This window comes from Mobula hypostoma, chromosome 3 (assembly GCF_963921235.1).
Source record: "Mobula hypostoma chromosome 3, sMobHyp1.1, whole genome shotgun sequence".
Classification (NCBI taxonomy): domain Eukaryota; kingdom Metazoa; phylum Chordata; class Chondrichthyes; order Myliobatiformes; family Myliobatidae; genus Mobula; species Mobula hypostoma.
The window spans coordinates 228,072,560-228,094,627 of NC_086099.1; the positions used below are offsets into that span (position 1 = coordinate 228,072,560).

The following is a 22,068-nucleotide window of genomic DNA, read 5'->3' on the forward strand; positions in this document are numbered from 1 at the left end:
CCTAACTCATGATTCGTTAGTCCTGACGAAGGGTCTCAGCCTGAAACGTCGACTGCACCTCTTCCTACAGATGCTGCTTGGCCTGCTGTGTTCACCAGCAACTTTGATGTGTGTTGCTTGAATTTCCAGCATCTGCAGAATTCCTGTTGTATGCCCTAACTCACTTCATTTTCCATAATTTCCATCAACATCACAGCACATTCCACCACTCATTTAGGGCAATTTACAATGTCCAACTAATACATAACAATATTCACTACTCATCACAAGATTGAAGAAAAAAAGATAATTTGCTTTTTGTCACATGTAGACACGGTGTTTGTGTCAAATCACAATACCAAGGATTGTGCTGGGGTCAGGCCATAAGTGCTGCCACACTTCTGCTGCCAACATAGCATGCCCCACAACTCAGTAACCCTAACCTGCAGGTCTTTGGACTGTGGGAGGAAAGCAGAGAACCTGGTCCCCACGTGGTCACAGGGAGAACGGACAAACACCTCACAGAGAATGGCAGGAATTGAACCCATACTCAATAAATGTAGAATATAATGGGACATCATGCTACAAATCTACAAACCATCAGTTAGGACATACTGAGTACTGCGGGCAGTTCTGGGCACTACACAATAGGGAAGCAAGTGATTGCACCAGAGAAGGTGCAGGGGAAGACCAACCAGGATACTGGCAGGATTGCCATAGCTCAGTTATGAGGAACTGGATAGACTGGGTTTGTTTTTCCTGCTGCAAGTCACCAGACATTATGAAAGGAATAGATAGAATACAAAGCATTGAACAGTACAGCACACAATATTACGCCAACATTTTAATCTACTCCGATGAACTTAACCCTTCCCTCCCACATAGCCCTCCATGTTTCTATCACCCATGTGTCTGTTTCATGAATGTCTCTAATGTATCTGTCTCTACCACTAGCCCGGCAGCATGTTCCGCCCACTCACTGTTAAAAAGCTACCCCCTAAACCTTCCTCCAATCACAATTATGCCCTTCATATTAGCCACTCTGCCCTGGGAAAAGGTCTCTAGCTGTCAACTCAATCTCTGACCTACCACTCACCCTCCTTTGCTCCAAAGAGAAAAGCACATAATAAAAATCTTTTTTGCCATGGTGGTGGACAAGGTATAAGACCACAAGGATTAGGAGCAGAATTAGGCTATTTGGGCCTTCACGTCTGCTCTGCCATTTCATTATAGCTGATTCAATCAAAAATTTATTAACCTCTGCCTTAAATATACATAAATGCTTGGCACAGATTCACCTCTCTGGCTAAAAAAATCCCTCATCTCCATTCTAAAAGGATGCCCCTCTATTCTGTGGCTGCATCTGCTGGTCCCAGACTCTCCCACCATCCTCTCCACATCCACTCACCAAGGCTTTTCACCATTCAATAGGTTTCAACAAGGTCACCTCTCATTCTTCTGAATCCCAGTGAATATACGCAGAGTGCCATTAAATGCTTTTCATATGGAAAGTCATTCAATCCTGGGATCATTTCTGTAAACTTCCTTTGAACCCTCTCTAACTTCAGCACATTCTTTCTAAGATAAGGGACCCAAAACTGCTCAGAATATTCCAAGTGAGGCTTTAATGGTGCTTTATAAAGCCTCAACATTACATCCTTGCTTTTATATTCTAGTCCTCTTGAAACAAATGCTACGCAAAGTTTCCCAATTTCCCTGGTGCCTCACTTTTTTGTATTTTCTCTCCATTTAGTCAACCCTTTCATTTCTTCTATCGAAGTACATGACCATACACTTCCCAACACTGTATTCCATCTGCCACTTGTTTGTCCATGCTCATTTGTCAAGGTCCTTCTGTAGCCTACCTTCTCAAAACGACCTGCCCCTTCGTCCACAAACTTTGCAACAAAGTCATCAATTTCACCATCCAACTCACTGACATAATGGAAAAAGCAATCCCATGACAGACCCCTATGGAACACTAGACACCAGCAGCCAGCCAAAAAAGAATCTTAGATTAGATTATGAGGACACGCAGTCCTCTTTTATTGTCATTTAGTAATGCATGCATTAAATGATACAATATTCCTCCGGTGTGATATCACAAAACACAGGACAGACCAAGATTGAAAAAACTAACAAAACCACATAATTATAACATATAGTTACAACAGTGTGACAATACCATAACTTGATGAACAACAGTCCATGGCACAGTAAAAGAGTTCAAAGTCTCTCCAATGTCCCACATCTCACGCAGACGGGAGAAGGAAGAAAACTCTCCCTGCCATGCCCGACCACAGTCCAACTCTGAGTCGTCCGAAAACTTCGAGCCTCCGATCAACCCTCCGACACCCTCCGACACCGAGTACCGAGCGCCATCTCTATCCGAACGATTCGGCCTCGGTCTCGGTCGCCTGCAGCAGGCAAAGCCGGGGATTTTGAGGCCTTCCCTCCAGAAGATTCTCAATCACGCAATAACAACAGCAGCGAACTGGCGTTTCAGAAATTTCTCAAGATGTTCCTGTGCTTTCACGTCTGTATCCATCAAATCAGAATTGTCCCACGGCCCCTATTTAACGGATACGATATCATTTTCACCGGAGAGCTGCGCACACACGGTGCACTGCTATCACCTCCTCTCACCTTACCTGTAATACCATGGGCTTGTAGCTTGTTAAGCAGCCTCATGTGTGGCACCTTCTCAAAGGTCTTCTGAAAATCCAAGTACACAACATCAACCGATTCTCCTTTGTCTATCCTGCTTGTTGTTTCTTCAAAGAATTCCAACAGATCTGTCAGGCAAGATTTTCCCTTGAGGAAAAAATTCTGACTACAGCTTATTTTATCATATGCCTCCAAGTACCCTGAAACCACATCCTTAATCAACTCCAACATCTTCCCAACCACTGAGGTCAGACTAAATGGCCTATAGTTTCCTTTCTTCTGCCTAACTCCCTTCTTGAAGAGTGAAGTGACATTCAGAATTTTCCTGTCTGCCAGAACCATTCCAGAATCTAGTGATTCTTGATCAGAGAATCAGAGCTTCCCCTCCCTCCCAGAGGGTAACTGGAGTCCGGAATATTCTGGAAAGTGCAGTCGAAAAGATGATACAGCAGTGTCTCGCAACATTTAAGCATCTAGAGAAGGACTTGAAGGTTTCTGGATCTAATCTGTGAGAAATTAGCGTAGGATAGGTAAAGTAGGTTCAAGTTCAAAGTAAATCTCCATATATATATTTATTTTCTTGCAGGCATATTCAATAAATACAAAGAAAAAACAAAATATAATAAATTAAACAAAAGCACGAGATGAAGAGTTATTAAAGTCCATGGGTTGTGGGAACAGCTCAGTGTTGTGGGTGAGCGAAGTTATCCCCTCTGCTTCAAGAGCCTGATGGTTGACGGCATATAAATTGGTAGTGTTGTGGACACTGAGGAAGGTTGCTTAAAGCTACAGCAGGACAAGGATGACATCACCGTAAGGGTGTAGCATAGCGGCTAGCTTAACACTCTGCAGCGCCAGTGAGCGGGTTTCAATTCCCATGGTTGCTTCAGCTACATACATATTATTCACTCCAGACTCAGAATTGGCAGGCTATTCAAACACAACACCGTGGGTCCTTCCTGGGGCTCAGGGATTCCAGCTGAGAACTTGGGAGTGGAAAAACATTCTCCGATGTTACCATCCCCACTACAGCTTGTTCAGACAATGCTGCATCTGTAAGGATTCTCCAACAATCACAATTATCAAACTAACATCCAGAGATGAAAGCAATGCCCTGTAATGTCAGACATGCATCTTTAAACCCTGCAAACTTAAGGTTGAAACATCCCTAGTATGTTTGATTATATTCCTGCCATTCCATCATGGCTGATATTATCCCTCTCAACCCCATTCTCCTGCCTTCTCCCTGTAACCTTTGATGCCTTGACCAACCAAGAACCTATCAACTTTCACTTTAAATCTACCCAATGATTTGGCCTCCACAGCAGTGTGTGGTAATGAATTCCACAGATTCACCACGCTCTAGCTAAAGAAATTCCTCCTCGCCTGTTCTAAAGAGACATCCTTCTATTCTGAGATGGTGCCCTTTGGTTCTCAACTCTCCCAGTGTTGGAAACATCCTCTCTGCATCCAATATTCGGTACACAGAGAAGAACTGTTACAAAATCAACTTGTAAGGACAAGCTCTGCTTATTCATTACAAAATCAGAATACAAATCAGAATCAGGTTTATGATCACTAACACACAGTATGTCATTAAATTTGTTGCTTTGTGACTGTCCATTTCTGTCCATGTCTTATGAAGTTAGGTTGAGCGAGCTAGGGCTTTTCCCTTTGGAGCAAAGGAGGATGAGAGGTACCTTGATAGAGTGTACAAGAATAGAGGAGGCATAGATAGAGTGGGTAGAGAGACTTCTTCCAGGGATGGTAAGGGCTAATGCAAGGGAGCATAATTTTAAGGTGATTAGGGGAAAATAAGAGGGAATATCAGAATTAAGCTTTTTTACACAGATTGGAGGGTATGTGGGTAGATGAGTGATGGTAGAGTCAGATACATTCGGGGCATTTAAGAGGCTCTTAGATAGGCACGTGGATAATAGAAAAATGGAGGGTTATGTAGGAGAAAAGGGTTACATTGATCCCAAAGTAGTTAGAAAGGTCAGCATAACATCGTGGACTGAAAGGCCTGTACTGTCCTGTAATGCTCTACGTTGTTTTACACGTCGCTCAGGAAATAATTCAGGATTACCGTTTTTGAGCCACACACACAAAATGTCGGACAGCATCTGTGGAAAAGAGTAAACAGTCGACGTTTCGGGCCAAGACTCTTCATCAGGACATCATACACTCAGAGGCCATTTTACTAAGTACTGGAGTGGAAGCTGGTGTGGTCTTCTGTTGCTGCGATCCATCCACTTCAAGGCTTGATGTATTGTGTGTTCAGGGATGCTCTACAGCATACCGCTGTTGTAATGTGTAGTCATCTGAGATACTGTCGCCTTCCTGTCATCTTGAACTAGTCTGATCATTCTCCTGACCTCTCATTAACAAGGTGTCTTCACCCGCAGAACTACCACTTACTAAATGTTCTTTGTTTCTCACACCATCCTCTGTAAACTCTAGAAACTGTTGTACATGAAAACCCCAGATCAGCAGTTTCTGAGATACTCAAACCACCCTGTTTGGCACCAACAATTATTCCACAGTCAAAGTCACTTTGATCACATTTCTTCCCAAAATTCTGATGTTTGATCCAAACAACTAAACCTCTTGACCATGTCTACATGCTTTTAGCATTAAGTTGCTGCCACACGACTGGCTGATTAGATACTTACGCAGCCCTCCGGTGAAAAATGATATCACACCGTTAAATAGGGGCTGTGGACAATTCTGATTTGATGGAGACAGACATGAAAGCACAGAGGAACATCTGGAGAAATTTCTGAAACGCCAGTTCGCAGCTGTTGTTACTGCACGGTCGGAAATCTTCCAGAGGGAAGGCCTCAAAATCCCCGGCTTTGCCTGCTGTTGGCGACCAAGATTGAGGTCAAATCATTCGGACAGAGATGGCGCTCAGTACTCGGTGTCGGAGAGCTGATCGGAGGCTCGAAGTTTTCGGACGACTCAGTGTCGGATTGTGGTCGGGTATGGCAGGGAGAATTTTTCTTCCTTCTCCCGTCTGCGTGAGATGTGGGACATTTGAGAGACGTTGAACTTTTTACTGTGCTCATGGACTTCTTCATCAAGTTATGGTATTGTTGCACTGTTGTAACTATATGTTATAATTACATGGTTTTGTTAGTTTTTTCAGTCTTGGTTTGTCCTGTGTTTTGTGATATCACACCGGAGGAAATATTGTATCATTTCTTAATGCATGCATTACTAAATAACAATAAAGGAGGACTGCGTCTCGTCATAAATCTAACGATCAGGTGTACAGGTGTACTTAAAAAAAAGTGGTCACCGAGTGTATATTCAAAAAAAAAACACTTTGGGCCTTAAAATGTTTTAGCACGTCCACAGATCAGAAAAGGCACTCTGGAGCTAGGAGAACACACATGAAGTGTTGGAAGAACTCAGCAGTCAGGCAGCCCAAAAGATGGCTAAATGACTTGAGTTTCTCCATCAGTTTGTGTGCGTTGCACTGGTTTTCCAGCATTTGCAAAATTTCTTGTTTGATGTAAACGTTATTTTTCTATAGTCGTGGACTTCTGTCCTAGCCGCCTCAGACTGTGCACTATTCATTTATTTAACGATACAGTGTAGAGTGGTCCTTTCCGACCTTTTGAACCCCAGCAACCCGACAACCCCGATTAATCTGAACTGAATCATGGGGCAATTTACAATGACCAATGAACCTACCCAGTACATCTTTGGACTGTGGGAGGAAGTCAGAGCACCCAAGGAAAATCCATGCATTCCATGGGGAGGATATACAGAAGCTCCAGAATGGAATTCCAAACTCCGGAACGCTCCAAGCTGCAATAGCTGTGCACTAACTGCTACCTTACTGTGGGGCTGTACAAGCACACTAGTGAAAACCATACACAAGAATCACTGCTTTCCATCAATACCCATTCCTCCTTAACCCTTGGAAAATGCATCATCTTTCTGAATGAACACAAATGCAACACACAGAAATTTTTAGTAAAATAATGTTTTAAAATCAAATATTATTTCATTTAGTGTTCTGACCATCTATTTTTCCTTGGAGTTAGAGCTGTTCTATTACTAACCTTTGTGGTACACATTGTGGAGGCTAAGATAGCTTAATGCATTGTTTGACACAACCCCTTGCCACAAAGGGCACTCCGATATTTTTACAACCTATTTTTTAATATTCTATTTTTGCTTGCAGAGAAGGAATGAGAAACCAATGTTTCTGTCATTAATTTGTTAACACTTTTCTGGACAGCTTTGTATCTGAAGCAAACTGACTGAGGTTGAAATACAATGTACCTCCAGAGTAATCTCAGTAATTGGTCCTCTGAAGTTACATTTTCTTCACTGATGTGACTCAAAGCTGAGCTGAAGAGCCATATTTTGTCATTCACCACCCTGGAAGAGATGTATCAAATCATTATTACAAAATGAGCACTCAGTGTCCACTTTATTAGGTACACCTGCTCGTTAAGGTATAATATCTAATCAGTCAATCACGTGGTAGCAACTCAATACATAAAAACATGCAGTCACGGTCAAGACGAAACGTCAGAATGGGGAAGAAATGTGATCCAGGTGACTCCAACCGTGGAGTGATCGTTGGTGCCAACCGGGTGGTTAAATTATCTCAAACTGCTGATCTCCAAAGATTTTCACACACAACTGTCTCTAGAGTTTATGAAGAATGGTGCAAAAAAACAAAAAAAATCAAGTAAGCAGCAGTTCTGTGGTGAGAAAGATCAGAGGAGAGTGGCCAGACTGGTTCAAGCTGACAGAAACTCAAATAACCATGCGTTACAACAGTGGTATGCAGAGGAGCATCTCTGAATGCACATGTCAAACGTTGAGATGGATGGGATACAGCAGCAAAAGACCATAACATGCACTTAGTACAAGAGTTACTTAATAAAGTAGCCAATGAGTGTTTAAATCAAATTCCAAAGTGCCCAGTCAAAATAATTTTGAAGATCAAGCCGTCAAAATGGCATGACAGTCGTCTTGATCCTTGTTATTTCTGAGAAATAACTACATTACTAATTGGCAGCTGGTTTCAGGAGGTGATTCAGCCTGAAGTTCTGCTCTCATTTTGTAATCTGCTCAAGCTTTAATATCATAGCTGCAAGAATTAACACTTAAGCTTGCTGTCTAGCTTAAATTACTGCTGTTATTCATTCTTTTTTTCTTTTATATTTGCACAGTTTGTCGTCTTTTGCTCATTGGTTGTTTGTCTGTCCTGTTGGGTATGGTCTTTCATAGATTCTATTATGTTTCTTGGATTTATGAGTATGCCCACAAGAAAATGAATCAGGGTTGTATGGTGACATACGTACTGATAATAAATGTACTTTGAAAATTGAACTTTAAAATATTCTACAAGAATTTTTTTATTCAAGTTTAGGAAACTTTTTACACAAGATGTAATGATAATATGAAACTTATCTTTAAAGCTGATACAACTAGAAAATTTTCAATTTTTTTTTATGTACCTCTCTGGTATCCCTACCAAAGGCAGAATTATTCTTGCAATTGGGGGAGTCCATAGACTTTCAGCAGAATGACTCTTGGGAAGGGTTGCTGTATGATTAGATTAGATTAAAAGATTAGCTTTATTATATATAATCGAGTCATTGAAAGATGGAGCGAAATGCATTGTTTGTGTCAACACCCAACACAGTCCAAGGATGTGCCGTTCACAGTCCGGGTTTGGGTTAGTAAGATTTGGGCATGTCATGCCTCTGGCACCAACACTGCATGCACGCAACCTACTAACCCTGAGTTGTACATCTTTTGGAATGTGGGAGGAACCTGGAGCTCTCATGGAAACCCACACAGTCACTGGGAGAACATATAAACTCCTTCCAGATGGGCAGGAATTGAACCACAATCTGATAACTTGTGCCGTAAAGCATTGCTACCATGCTGCCCAGACGAAACAAGAAAGACTGGGCCTAAGCATCTGGTTTGTAAGAATGAGAGGCCTGATTGAAATATGTAAAATCTTTAAGGGGTTGACAGAATAGTTGTAGGGACAAGGTTACACCTGATGGGAGTGTTAAAAGCCGGGGTGCACAGACTGCCTAGAGCTGGCAAGAAGAATGGATGTGTCAGTATGGATAACTGCAAGATGGTGCATTGGGGTCTGAGAATTAAAGAGACCCAGTGTTCCTTGAGTGAGGGAGAGGGGAACTAAAGGTAGTGCTGCAAATCATTCAGAATAACAAGGCAAATCAACAAAGCCATAAAACACAAGTTAAGAATTTAAACAGTAGTTTGTTTATATTTATCAGCCTCCATTTTCTGAGGAGGCTGGAGAGCACTAAACTTTGCACATCCATACTCACATCATTCTACAGATGTGCAGTTGACAGCATCTTAGCAAACTGCATCACTGCATGATACAAAACCTGCACTGTGGTGGACGGGAAGGCTCTACAACAGGTAGGCAAAACTACTCAATGCATCACTGGCACTAGCCTACCCCCTCCCACCCCAAAATAAAGGGCATATATACAGAAAAGTACCAAAAAAAAGGACCAGTGACAACATGAAGGATCCCATCCACCCTGCTCATGGACCACCAGACTCAAAAACAGTTACTTTTCCCAAGTAGCAAGGCTGATCAACACCTCCACCTAACACATCACTATTCTATCATTTCCTATCAATCACCTTATATACAGCCTAACGTCATTTCAGGACATAAATGTATACAAATTATCTTAAGTATTTATATTTAAAGTGTTTTTATTATTGTGTTCTTTCACTCTGCTGCATTGAATTTGGAAGAACAATTATTTCATTTCTCCTTCGCACTTGTGTACAGGAAATTACTTTAAACAATCTTGAATTTGAATCACCTGATCCCACCCAGACCCGAAGATGGCCTAGCAGCTCGTGAGCTATGGAGAAAACACTGGTCAAAGCTTTACCTACAGTCTGCTATTCAACAATCCCTGCTGGTAAATGCAGACTCTGATATCTGGGAGGAGATGACTGACCTCCGCTACAGTGCCTCCTCCATCCAGAGACCATCATGCAATACTCAGACTCTCAGCCACTTAATGAGGCACAGGAAATCCACCCTGAAATGCTCACCCAGAGAAGTCAGCAGCTTCATGACCTGCAGTGGATATATACTATAGTACAAACCAACAGACCCTGCGGCCCACGGCCTCCGTATCCTGAAAATGGGCCCACTTAGACCACAACAAGGAACAGGATTTGGCCATTTTGTCCATCAAGTCTGCTCCACCATTTCATCATGGCTATTTATTATGCACACACCCCAACAATGAACCCATTCTGCAACCTATGGACTTATTTTTAAGGACTCCACAACCCGTGTTCTCAGTATTTCTTATATATCAATTTTTTTCCTGCATGGGTTAAATCTCCGCTTTAAACATACCCAATGACCTGGCTTCCACAGCTGTCTGTGGCAATGAATTCCACAGATTCACTACCCTCTGGCTAAAGAAATTCTTCATCTGTTCTAAAGAAACGCTCTTCTATTCTGAGGTTGTGCCTTCTGATCCTGGACTCTCCCACTATTGGAAACATCCTCCCCACGTCCACTCTATCAAGGCTTTCCAAGATTCTATAGGTTTCAATAAGATCCCTCTTCATTCTTCTGAATTCTAGCGAGTACAGACCCAGAGCCATCAAACGCTCATATTGTTAACCTTTTCATTCCTGGAATCATTACTTAAGAGAATTGAATAACAAGGACTCTCAGCCGGAGTATCTAAGTAAGCTCTAAACAGCTTTCAAATAATTTAATTTCACCTCTAGTCCCATTAGCTCTGAAAAGGCATCCTTTGTGTGTTTATCAAATTCCCCTTTGAATGTTGCTATTAAAACTGTTCCCACCACTGAGTAGAGAGAATTATAGGTCAAACAATTCACAGCCTAATTTTTTTTTAATGTATTTTTGCAGCCGGGGAGACAACCAATTGCCAGTGGGCTCTTGCAGGACTGGTTGCACTATCTGAAGTCGGGTTGCTTTCCTTGGACCAAAGGTATCAGTCATCATCAGCTGTGGACATAAAGTACAGAACAGTACAGCAGACAGATGAACAGGCCCTTTGGTCCACAATGGACCAATTAAATTAATAAGCAAATTGCCAACTAAACCAAATCCCCTCTGCATACACAACACCCGTATCCTTCTAATTTTCTCACATTCATGAGTATCTAAATATCTCAAGTCTCTACGGTTTCTGCCACTACCACCACCCCAGGCAGAGCATTGCAGGCACTCACCACTAAAAACTTACCCCTCACGTCTCCTTTGAAATTACCCCCTCTCACCTTAAATGCATATCCTTTGGTGTTCGACATTTCATCCCCGGGAAAAAGGTACTATCTGTATTCTATCTATGCCTCTCATAGATAGGACTTGTTTACTCTCCCTAAATATCTGCTTTGCACTCCGTGGTCCATAGTTTCTCCCCGTCCAACAGTGTGTCAATTTCAGAGGGTACAAGATGGCCAATGAGACAGCAATATGGCATTCTGATTGTACAATCTGTTTCCTGTATTACTGACACTTATTACAAAGAATGGCATCTGTGCTTCCCACTTAAAGCACTTTGAAAACTTGGCCACCGCAGATACTACAATCGGAATTTGTGGAATTCATTGCCACGGGCAGCTGTGAAGGCCAAGTCATTGAGTATATTTAAAGCAGAGAACGATAGGTTCTTAAGGTTGTCATAGCCAGGGTGGAGGGGAGGTAGTGAGGATAAGCTCCCACTGCCTATTAAATGCTCCCAATAGCATGTCTCAGATAGCCTCTGACAACCAAGTCCATCTCCTGCTTTGTGTGGCTTAGCTATTAAGCCCAGTGGAACAGTTTCTACTGACAGGAGAAGGGGCAAAGAAGGGTTACTGGCACCTACGAATCAATTGCTTCAGGCAAATGGGACTCATCAACCATGGTTGGCAGTTCAAAGAAACATAGAAAACCTAAGCACAATACAGGCTCTTTGGCCCACAAAGTTGTGCCGAACATGTCCCTACCTTAGAAATTACTAGGCTTACCCATAGCCCTCTATTTTTCTAAGCTCCATGTACCTATTCAAAAATCTCTTAAAAGACCCCATCATATCTGCCTCCACCACCGCTGCCGGCAGCCCATTCCACGCACTCACCACTCTCTGCGTAAAAAACTTACCCCTGACATCTGCTCTGTACCTACTCCCCAGAACCTTAAACCTGTGCCCTCTTGTGGCAGCCATTTCAGCCCTGGGAAAAAGCCTCTGACTATCACGATCAATGCCTCTCATCATCTTATACACCTCTATCAGGTCATCTCTCATCGTCCATCGCTCCAAAGAGAAAAGGCCGCGTTCACTCAGCCTGTCTTCATAAGGTATGCTCCCCAATCCAAGCAACATCCTTGTAAATCTGCTCTGCACCCTTTCTATGGTTTCCACATCGTTTCTGTAGTGATGCGACCAGAACCGAGCACAGTACTCCAAGTGGGATCTGACCAGGGTCCTATATAGCTGCAACATTACCTCTTGGCTCCTAAATTCAATTCCATGATTGATGAAGGCCAATACACCACATGCCTTCTTAACCACAGAGTCAACCTGCGCAGCTGCTTTGAGCTTCCTATGGACTCGGACCCCAAGATCCCGCTGATCTTCAACACCGCCAAGAGTCTTACCATTAATACTATATTCTGCCATCATATTTGACCTACCAAAATGAACCACTTCACAATTATCTGGGTTGAACTCCAACTGCCACTTCTCAGCCCAGTTTTGCATCCTATCAATGTCCTGCTGTAACCTCTGACAGCCCTCCACACTATCCACAACACCCCCAACCTTAGTGTCATCAGCAAACTTAACAACCCATCCCTCCACTTCCTCATCCAGGTCATTTATAAAAATCATGTCCCTGAGGCACACCACTGGTCACCGACCTCCATGCAGAATATGACCCATCTACAACCACTCTTTGCCTTCTGTGGGCGAGCCAGTTCTTGATCCACAAAGCAATTTCCCCTTGGATCCCATGCCTCCTTACTTTCTCAGTAAGCCTGGCATGGGGTACCTTATCAAATGCCTTGCTGAAATCCAGATACATTACATCTACTGCTCTTCCTCCATCAACGCGTTTAGTCACATCCTCAAAAAATTCACTCAGGCTCGTAAGGCACAACCTGCCCTTGACAAAGCCATGCTGACTATTCCTAATCATATTATACTTCTCCAAATGTTCATAAATCCTGCCTCTCAGGATCTTCTCCATCAACTTACCAACCACTGAAGTAAGACTCACTGGTCTATAATTTCCTGGGCTATCTCTACTCCCTTTCTTGAATAATGGAACAACATCCGCAACCCTCCAATCCTCTGGAACCTCTCCCACCCCCATTGATGATGCAAAGATCATCGCCAGAGGCTCAGTAACCTCCTCCCTTGCCTTCCACAGTAGCCTGGGGTACATCTCATCCGGTCCTGGTGACTTACCCAACTTGATGCTTTCCAAAAGCTCCAGCACATCCTCTTTCTTAATATCTACATGCTCAAGCTTTTCAGTCTGCTGCAAGTCATCACTACAATCACCAAGATCCTTTTCCGTAGTGAATACTGAAGTATTCATTAAGTATCTCTGCCATTTCCTCCGGTTCCATACACACTTTCCCACTGTCACACTCGATCTAGAAGGAAATCTCTGATCTCAAACCTCCACTGCCTTGCGGCTATACGGGGGAGGCTTCGGGAGTAACCCCCGAGTAAAAATCCAGAGCTGGAGCTCCTAAGGCAGTCTTAGGTTGAGACCACTGTTTGGAACTCCTGATGCCAAACTGCATCAGTTCCTGCCACTCCTTTGGACGCACCAGCTGTGTGACGAGAGGAAACCTGCTGAATGTTCTCCATATCGTTCTGCCCTGGCTTCTTTCTAATATGTAGACAGCTAGGACACAACATCCATGGTCAAAGTTGACTAACAGGGAGGAAGGCCTCAATAGGTTCTTGATTAATCAAAGGTTACAGGGAGAAAACAGGAGAATGGGGTTACAGGGATAATGAATGAGTCACGATGGAATGGTGGGGCAGACTCGATGGGTCAAATGTCCTAATTCTGCACCAATGTCTTACTCCGTGCTTTTTTTAAAAATCAAAACTATAGAAGTTTATTTACAACACAGATACAAGACGATCAATTTTACAAGACAGTAGTTACACTTAAATTCCAATACGGTTACTACCATTTATAAAACAGTCTATACCAGGGGACCACCGCTCACGGAAATGCCCCAATGTGTCCATTGCTACCGCGTGCTCCCTCTCCAAGGACAGCCGGGCACAGACGTACCCTTGGAAAAAGGGCAGGCAGTCGGCCCAGGCAGCCCCCTCCAGCTTCTGCCACCTCGACCCATGAATGGCCATCTTGGGCAGGCCCAGGAGCAAACCCACCAGGAGATCCTCTCACCCCGCCCCCTTCCAAACTGGGTGCCCGTAGATGAGGATCGTGGGACTAAAATACAGCCAGAACCTCAGCAACGGCTCTGAGAAACTCAAAGAGCGGCTGCAACCTCTCGTATTCCGTGTACACGTCCTTTACACCTGTGTATCAAGCCATATTAAACCATCTTGAATATTGTTGCCTTGTTTTAAAGATATTTGGGATTTCAGTTTAGTTTTATTGTATTCACACTGCACACTAAAGGTCAAACACATGCTGGCATCAAGAGTGACAGGCTGCCATTATCTTAGTTTTACACGCAATTAAATGAAGAAACAGAACATACTATAACGAGTACAGAGTTTCAGATTCTTTGTAAGATGAAAAATAAGTGAAAGTTAAAGCATTAAAAATCCCCTCTACAGCTCACTGTACAATTACAGCAGCCAAGTGAGAGAAACAGGAGATTCTACAGATGCTGGAAATCCACAGCAACACACACCAAATGCTGGAGGAACTCAGCAGGTCAGGCAGCATCCACGGAAATGAATACACAGTTGACATTTTGGGCCAAAACCTTCAGGGCTGGAAAGGAAGGGGGGAGATGCCAAAATTATAAGGGAGGTGGGGGGGGGGGAAGAGGAGAAGAGGGAGGACAAGCTCGAAGGTGATAGGCAAAGCCAAATGGATGGGGGAGGGAAAATGAAGTCAGAAGCAGGAAGCTAATAGGTGGTTACGGTAAAGGGCTGGAGAAGGAGGAATCTGACAGAAGAGGAAAGTAAACCATGGGAAAAAGGGAAGGAGGAGGGCACCCATGGCAAAGTGATAGGTAGGCAGATAAGGAGAAGCAGTGGGGGGGGGGTGGAGGAGATTGGGAAAGTTACTGGAAGTGGGAGAAATTGATGTTCATGCTATCAAATTGGAAGCTACACAGACAGAATACGAGGTGGTGCTCCTGCAGCCTGAGACAGGCAGTAAAGGAAACGATGGACCAATTACTGAAAAATGCCTTTTCCTGATCTCTAGCTCTCAGGTGTTAAGCAAGTGTCCAGTAAAATCAGAAAAAAACAGCCACAAGCTCAAAATTTTGGGAAAGCATGATTCTCAGATTTGTTTCACCTTAATTACAGAATGATATCTATATTTAGGTTGGGTTACTGGGGTTTGTTTATAATGCAGTAATACCTCTTCATTTTTCCCTCCCAAAACCTTTGCACACCTGGTCAAATGCACAGACCAAGCACCGGTTCCACAGCTAGTACCAGGATTGTCACTTCCCTTACTTGGTTACTGAAAATCACAAGAAACAAGAGCTCCCCTATATTCTACTATAGTTCGGTACCAGAGGCATCACAGGAGTTGCCAGTCAATGTTGGACTGCCTTAGGGACTCCAATTCTGGATTTTTCCCCTCGGGGTTTACTCCCAAAGCCTTCCCCATGAGTGGGTATAGCCGCAAGGAAGCGGAGGTTTGAGATCAGAGATTTCCTTCTCCTCGAAGAGCTGCCAACCATGGCTGACGAGCCCCATCTGCCCAAAAGTGTAATGCAGATTTTGCATTAACCAGCATCACAACCTACCGTACCATAGTAGCGTAGCAGATAGCACAACACTATTACAGCTCGAGGCATTCTGGAGTGTGGAGTTCATCAGTTTGCTCATTCTCCCTGGAAACCGCATAGGTCTCCTCCAGGTGCTCCAGTTCCCCCCTCCACCCCAACCCACCGTCCAAAGGCATGCCAGTTAGTGGGTTAATTGGTTATTGTAAATTGTCCCATGATTAGATTAAATCAGTGGGTTGCTGGATGGTGCAGCTTGTTGGCCGGAAGGACCTGTTTCCTGCTGCATCTCTAAATAAATAAAGACCAAGGATGCGTTAGTGAGCTCTGGGTCCATTTTATCCCGGCCTTTCAGTGTCCAGTCAGAGTACAGGCCCAGAGAAAACATTAAACCTTTCATTGGCAGAGTGCGGAGAACAATTATTGTGACCTTGCTCAGATGGGACTCTGCTGCAATAGCACAATAGATACTGATAAGGGTTAATAATACAGCATGGAATCAACAGGTCAGAATATCTAGCAACACACATCAAAGTTGCTGGTGAACGCAGCAGGCCAGGCAGTATCTCTAGGAAGAGGTACAGTCGACATTTCGGGCCGAGACCCTTCGTCAGGTCTCGGCCTGAAACGTCGACTGCACTTCGTCCCAGAGATACCACAAAAAAACAGTAAGATGAAGAATAAACAAATATAAACACAACCACATAGCTTCTATGCATAGATTGAGTGTATGTCTATAAAGTTTGTCAGTTTTTTTTAAAAACGCAGAGTGTGGTGAGTGCCTGGAATGGGCTGCCGGCGACAGTGGTGGAGGCGGATACGATAGGCTCTTTTAAGAGACTCCTGGACAGGTACATGGAGCTGAGAAAAATAGAGGGCTATGGGTAACTCTAAGTAATTTCTCAGGTAAGGATGTGTTCGGCACAGCTTTGTGGGCTGAAGGGTCTGTATTGTGCTGTAGGTTTTCTGCATCTATACAGGAGTATCTATACACAAGGTGACTGACAGGAAATGACAAAGTAGTGGTGAAACAATGTTTTGATCGGTATTTCCTCCCACTAAGGGAGAGGAGTGGGAATGTGCGTGGAGCAATTCCTACTCAAAGATAGCCCGGTAAATTGAAATTAATTCCTAACATTCTAACATTTTGAGCTTGTGATATCATTGTCAGCCATGGGGAGACTCTCCATCACTACAACCTACCCACAAATTAATGTCTAAAGACAGAGCTGCCTTCATGCTTAGTGTGGGATTATGCAGATATCACGTTACAATGACTAACTCCAAAGTACTTCACCAATGCCCTTGAATCTTACAAAAAGTACTGGATTTGGTTGGCCCAGTACATCACAAGAAAAGCCCTCCCCACCAATGAACTCATCTGCATAGAGCACTGCTGCAGGAAAACAGCAACCATCAAGGACTCCCACCATCTGGACCATGCTCTCTTCTCAATGCTGCTATCAGGAAGGAAGCACAGGACCCTCAAGACCCAGACCACCAAGTTTGGGAACAGTTATTACCCCTCAACCATCAGGACCCTGACCCAGAGTGATCACTTCACTCGCTCCATCACTGAACCGCTCCCACAACCTAGGAACTCACTTTCAAGGACTCTTCATCTCATGCCCTTGATATTTGTTCTTTTTGTATTTGCACAGTTCGCTGTCTCTTGCACATTGATGTTCATCCAGCTTGCTGGGTGCAGTCTTTCATTGATTTTATAATTACTGTGAATGTCACAAGAAAATAAATCTTAGGGTTGTACATGGTGACATGGACTTCAATAATAAGTTTACTTTTGAACTTTTTATTGAAATGAATCCACTGGGGAGGGCAAGATACACTGAAAATCCACTCAATTTAAAAATTAAGAGTTTTTTGGATTGAATACTGCAAGTGAGACAAGGCAAAAGGTCACTAGTTAATGCCAAGGTTAACAACCTTTGAGGTATCAGTTTTCATGTGAAATTCACTGGGTCTTTTCAATCATCCCGCTACCAATGTGATTAAATAACTTGCATCCATTAGTTTAAAGGGAACTGAGTAGACACCTGACCACCGGTGGTCAAAGTGACATGACCACTAGTAAGCTGTACGTAAAACATGATGCCCCACCTTGCGTGCCAAGAAATAGACTGCATTTCATAGCAACTGCAAAAAAAAATTAACCCAACAACCACTGCATTGCGCGTCGAGAATAGGATTAACGTTTTGGTTTTATAACAATTCCTGTATTGTACATCAAGCTACATATTTAACATTATCGACGCCTAAATATTTGTACAGGTGTAATAAATTCTGCTTCTTTGGTAGAAAACAATTACAAGAACTGAAAATCACTCCCTATACGCCGCCTTTGACAGAAATGTTAATCCACATCCCAGCCTTCCCGAGACAATAAGAATTCAAAATACTATACCGACATCTACAGAACATCTGTAGACGCACTAGTTTTCACAGACTCATTTTGTGACCACATTTTAACATGTGAAATTACGCTTTATAAATGTGATCAAGAATCACGAGTACACAGAATTAAGACAATATAAATGACCTTTTACAGTGCTCTGTGAAGTGTTGTATTCCCATGATGACAATATTTTATATCTAATATGTATTAAATAACACACATATATATTTTAAGATAAATAAAAAAGAGGTTGGGTACCTGATGAGTCCAGTCAGATGGCACAGCCTGTCCTTCTACATGAGAATAACGGGATTAAAATGGATCATGGAGAATTTAGCAGCTATGTGGAGAGATGTTTTAAGTGTGGCTGGGAGGTGGCGGCGGCTTGGGTGCTGTACCTGGTAGACGGAGGCCTTGGGCAGGTCCAGGCACACGGTGCAGCACAGCACCGAGTACAGCCTCTCCTCCAGCTTGTTCTCGCTGGCCGCCTTGGCACCGCCCGCCGCCGCCCCCGCCGAACTCGAGCCCGAGGCCGAGTCGGCCTCCAGCCGCGGCCGCTTCTTCGAGCTCGGCCCTTCCTCCAGCTCGGGCCGGTTGGTTTCCTGCGACGGGTTAGAGGGAGGGCCGTGGTGGAGGGAGTCCGGGGGGACCGAGGCCGCCGCCGCCCCGCCGCCTCCAGCCGAGGAAGCCGCGGGCGCCGGTTCCCTCTCCTCCACCGCCGACATCCTCAGTTCGAACTCTCCGCCCTAAATGGAAGCCGCTCCGCCGGGATTCACGGGGTGTTTTCCCTGGTAAACGCGCCGCGCCACGCTCCTCCACACCACCACCGAGCAGCCGACCGGCGCCGCCTCAGCTTCACTCCGCCATCTTTGTTTTTCTCCTGCTCTTCGTCCCCGCCTTCGGCGGAGCACGTTCCACCAATCGCGCGCCGCCTTGCTCCGGCAAACCAGTCACCTTCTAGAAAGGGCGGAGAGCGCGGGGCCACGGCCGGCGCTCCCGTCCTCTGATTGGTTGATCCGTTCACACCGTTATGGATGAGGGAGGAGGGGCGAGGGCAGGTTGACGTCAATGCAATCTTCGCCTCCATGGCTTCATTCATTAATAAATAATGGCTGTCTTTGGAACATTTACTTTTGCACTCTCCTTGGGATGTACGAATCTTTCTCATTGGTATAAATCTCGGTTAACTCATGATACAAATAACCACTAGCATTACCACAGTTTTCTGAAGGTTCAACATAGCTTCCATCATTTAGATCCCCGCATCCTCTATTTCTGAATCCAGGGAAGCTATGTACAAAAAAAATCTCTCAGAAATGGTGCTTTCCTGAATTTCCCCCTCACAAGTCACCCAGCTCACTCGATTACCATGCATCCTTTTTAGAACTTTTTAGATCTGCCCATTCAGGGTGTAATGCCAAGGCTTTATAAGGCATTGGTCAGACCACACTGTGGTACTGTGAGCAGTTTAGAGCCTCTTATCCGAGACAAGATATGTTGGCATTGGAGTGGGTTCCAGGGAGGTTCAGAAGGATGATTTCAGGAACGAAAGGGTTAACATATGAGGAGCATTTGATGGACCTGTACTCACTGTAGTTTTGAAGAATGGGAAGGGGATCTCATTGCAACCTATCAAATATTGAGAGGTCGAGGTAGAGTGGATGTGGAGAGGATGTTTCCTATAGTGGACGAGTCTATAACCAGAGGGAACAGTCACAGAAGTGAGGCAAGCCCATTTAGAACAGAGGGGCAAAAACATTTCTTTAGCCAGAGGTGGAATTCATTGCCATGGATGGCTGTGCAGTCTAAGTCATTGAAGGCAGAGTTTGATAAGTTCTTGATTAATCAGGATGTCATAGGTTACGGGGAAAAGGCAGGAGAATGGGATTGAGAGAGATAATGAATCAGCCATGGCAGAGCAGACTCGATGGGCCGAATGGCCTAATTCCGGTTAGGGAATACCCGGATCGTCTTGCGAGGCACACAGTCCTCCGTTCATTTCCAAATAAAGTCCATGACAGCTGAGGCACACTCATCGAGGTTAGCTGCTGAGTCCTTGAATACTAACCAGTCCACCAATTCAAAGCAGTCATGGAGGACCTCATCTGTTTCCTCCGTCGAACCCAACACTACTTTTGACACCGTGACCTCCCGCTTCAGTTTCTGTTTGTAAGCCGGGAGGAGGAGTACGGCCTGATGGTCTGATTTTCCGAAGTGAGGTTGTGGGATGGAACGGTAGGCATCCTTGACTGCTGTGTAGCAGTGGTCAAGTATATTCTGGCCTCTAGTGGGGCAGGAGACGTGTTGGTATAACTTTGGCAGCGCCTTTCTGAGGTTGGCCTGGTTAAAGTCCCTGGCTGTAATGAGCAAAGCCTCCGGATACCTGGTCTCAAGTTCACTGATGTTGGCATACAGTATGTTCAGAGCACACTCCACGTCTGCCTGGGGGGAAATGTAGCCCGCTGTCAGTATGACTGAGGTGAATTCCCGTGGCAGATAGTAGGGACAACACTTCACCGGCAGGTGTTCCAGGTCCGGGCTGCAAGAGCTTGTCAGTGCCACTGTGTCCGAGCACCACGCAGTGTTGATCAGTAGGAAGACACCACCTCCCCTCGTCTTGCCCGAAGACGCCATGCGGTCCATCCGATGGATCGAAAATCCCTCCAGTCGGATGGCACAATCGGGGGTGGCGGGGAGAGCCAGGTCTCAGTGAAACAGAATACACAGCAGTTCTGCATCTCCCTGCGGTAGGTGAGTCTCCCTTTAAGATCATCCACCTTGTTCTCTATGGCTTGCGCATTAGCTAGTAGGATGGTGGGCACAGGGACCCTGAAGCCCCTCAGCTTCGATCTGACCAGCAGCCCATCATAGGAAACATTCTCTCCACATACACCCTATCTAGTCCTGTCAACATTCGGTAGTCTACACCTTTATGGTCTTATGTTTTCTGGTACGTTTCAGATATTGGCAATAAAGTGATTCAGATTCCGATGTTGTCTATTTGGCATAGAAATTGGATTGATTTTATTGCTATGTATTTCTATCTGCTTTTGCACAATCTGTTTACAGTTCCTGATGTTTACAGTTACTGTCCTATGGATTTGCTAAAGTATACCCACAGAAAAAGAATTTCAGCATTGTATGTGGTGACATGTATGTACTCTGATAATTAATATTACTTTGAACTTCATTAGTGTCACATTTACTGAGATATGGTGAAACTCTTCTCTTGCACACGGTCCGTACAGATCAGATCGTTACACAGTGCATTGAGGAAGTACAGACTGCAGAATAGAGTGTCACAGCTCCAGAGTGAGTGCAGTGCAGGCAGGCAGCAAAGTACAAGATCACATCGAGGTAGAGTGTCAGCTCAAGAGTCCATCTTATTGCACAAGAGGTCCCTTCAAGACTTTGACGACGGAGGAACAGAAGCTGTCCTTGACCCTGCTGGGACGTGCTTTCAGGCTTTTGTACCTCCTGCCCGATGGGAGAGGGGATTAGATTAGATTAGATTATGAGGACACTCAGTCCTCGTTTATTGTCATTTAGAAATGCATGCATTGAAAAATGATACAACGTTCCTCCAGAATGATATCACAAGAAACACATAGACAAACCAAGACTAAAACTGACAAAACCACATAATTATAACATATAGTTACAACAATGCAACAATACCATAATATGATAAAGAGCAGACCATGGGCACAGTAAAAAATCTCAAAGTCCCGATAGACTCATCATCCCACTCAGGCAGTGGAAGGGAAGAACTCTCCCTGCCATGAACCTCCAAGCGCTGCCAACTCGCCGATGCAGCACCATTGGAAGCACCCGACCACAGCGGATTCTGAGTCCATCCGAAAACTTCGAGCCTCTGAGCAGCCCCTCCGACACAGCCTCTCCGAGCGCCATCCTCTGCCGAGCACTTCGATCCTGCCCCGGCCGCCGAGCAACAAGCAAAGCCGAGGACTCGGGGCCTTCCCCTCCGGAGATTCTGGACCACACAGTAGCAGCAGCAGCGAAA

At 44.5% G+C, this 22,068-nt stretch overlaps 1 protein-coding gene across 2 annotated transcripts in view; it reads right to left on the reverse strand.

Moving 5' to 3' along the window:
- Positions 1–18,948, reverse strand: part of zftraf1 (zinc finger TRAF-type containing 1) — a 163,168-nt gene extending 144,220 nt beyond the window's left edge. The window contains exon 1 of one of the 2 annotated variants that reach the window (XM_063044679.1): positions 18,303–18,442. Coding sequence is in view for 1 of the 2 variants with exons in the window: in XM_063044678.1 (XP_062900748.1) it covers positions 18,443–18,769 (327 nt within the window). In the remaining variant the exon portion in view is untranslated. Of the gene's footprint in view, positions 1–18,302 lie in introns of both variants that reach the window. The other variant, XM_063044678.1, reaches the window with a different exon arrangement.
- Positions 18,949–22,068: the final 3,120 nt, after the last annotated feature.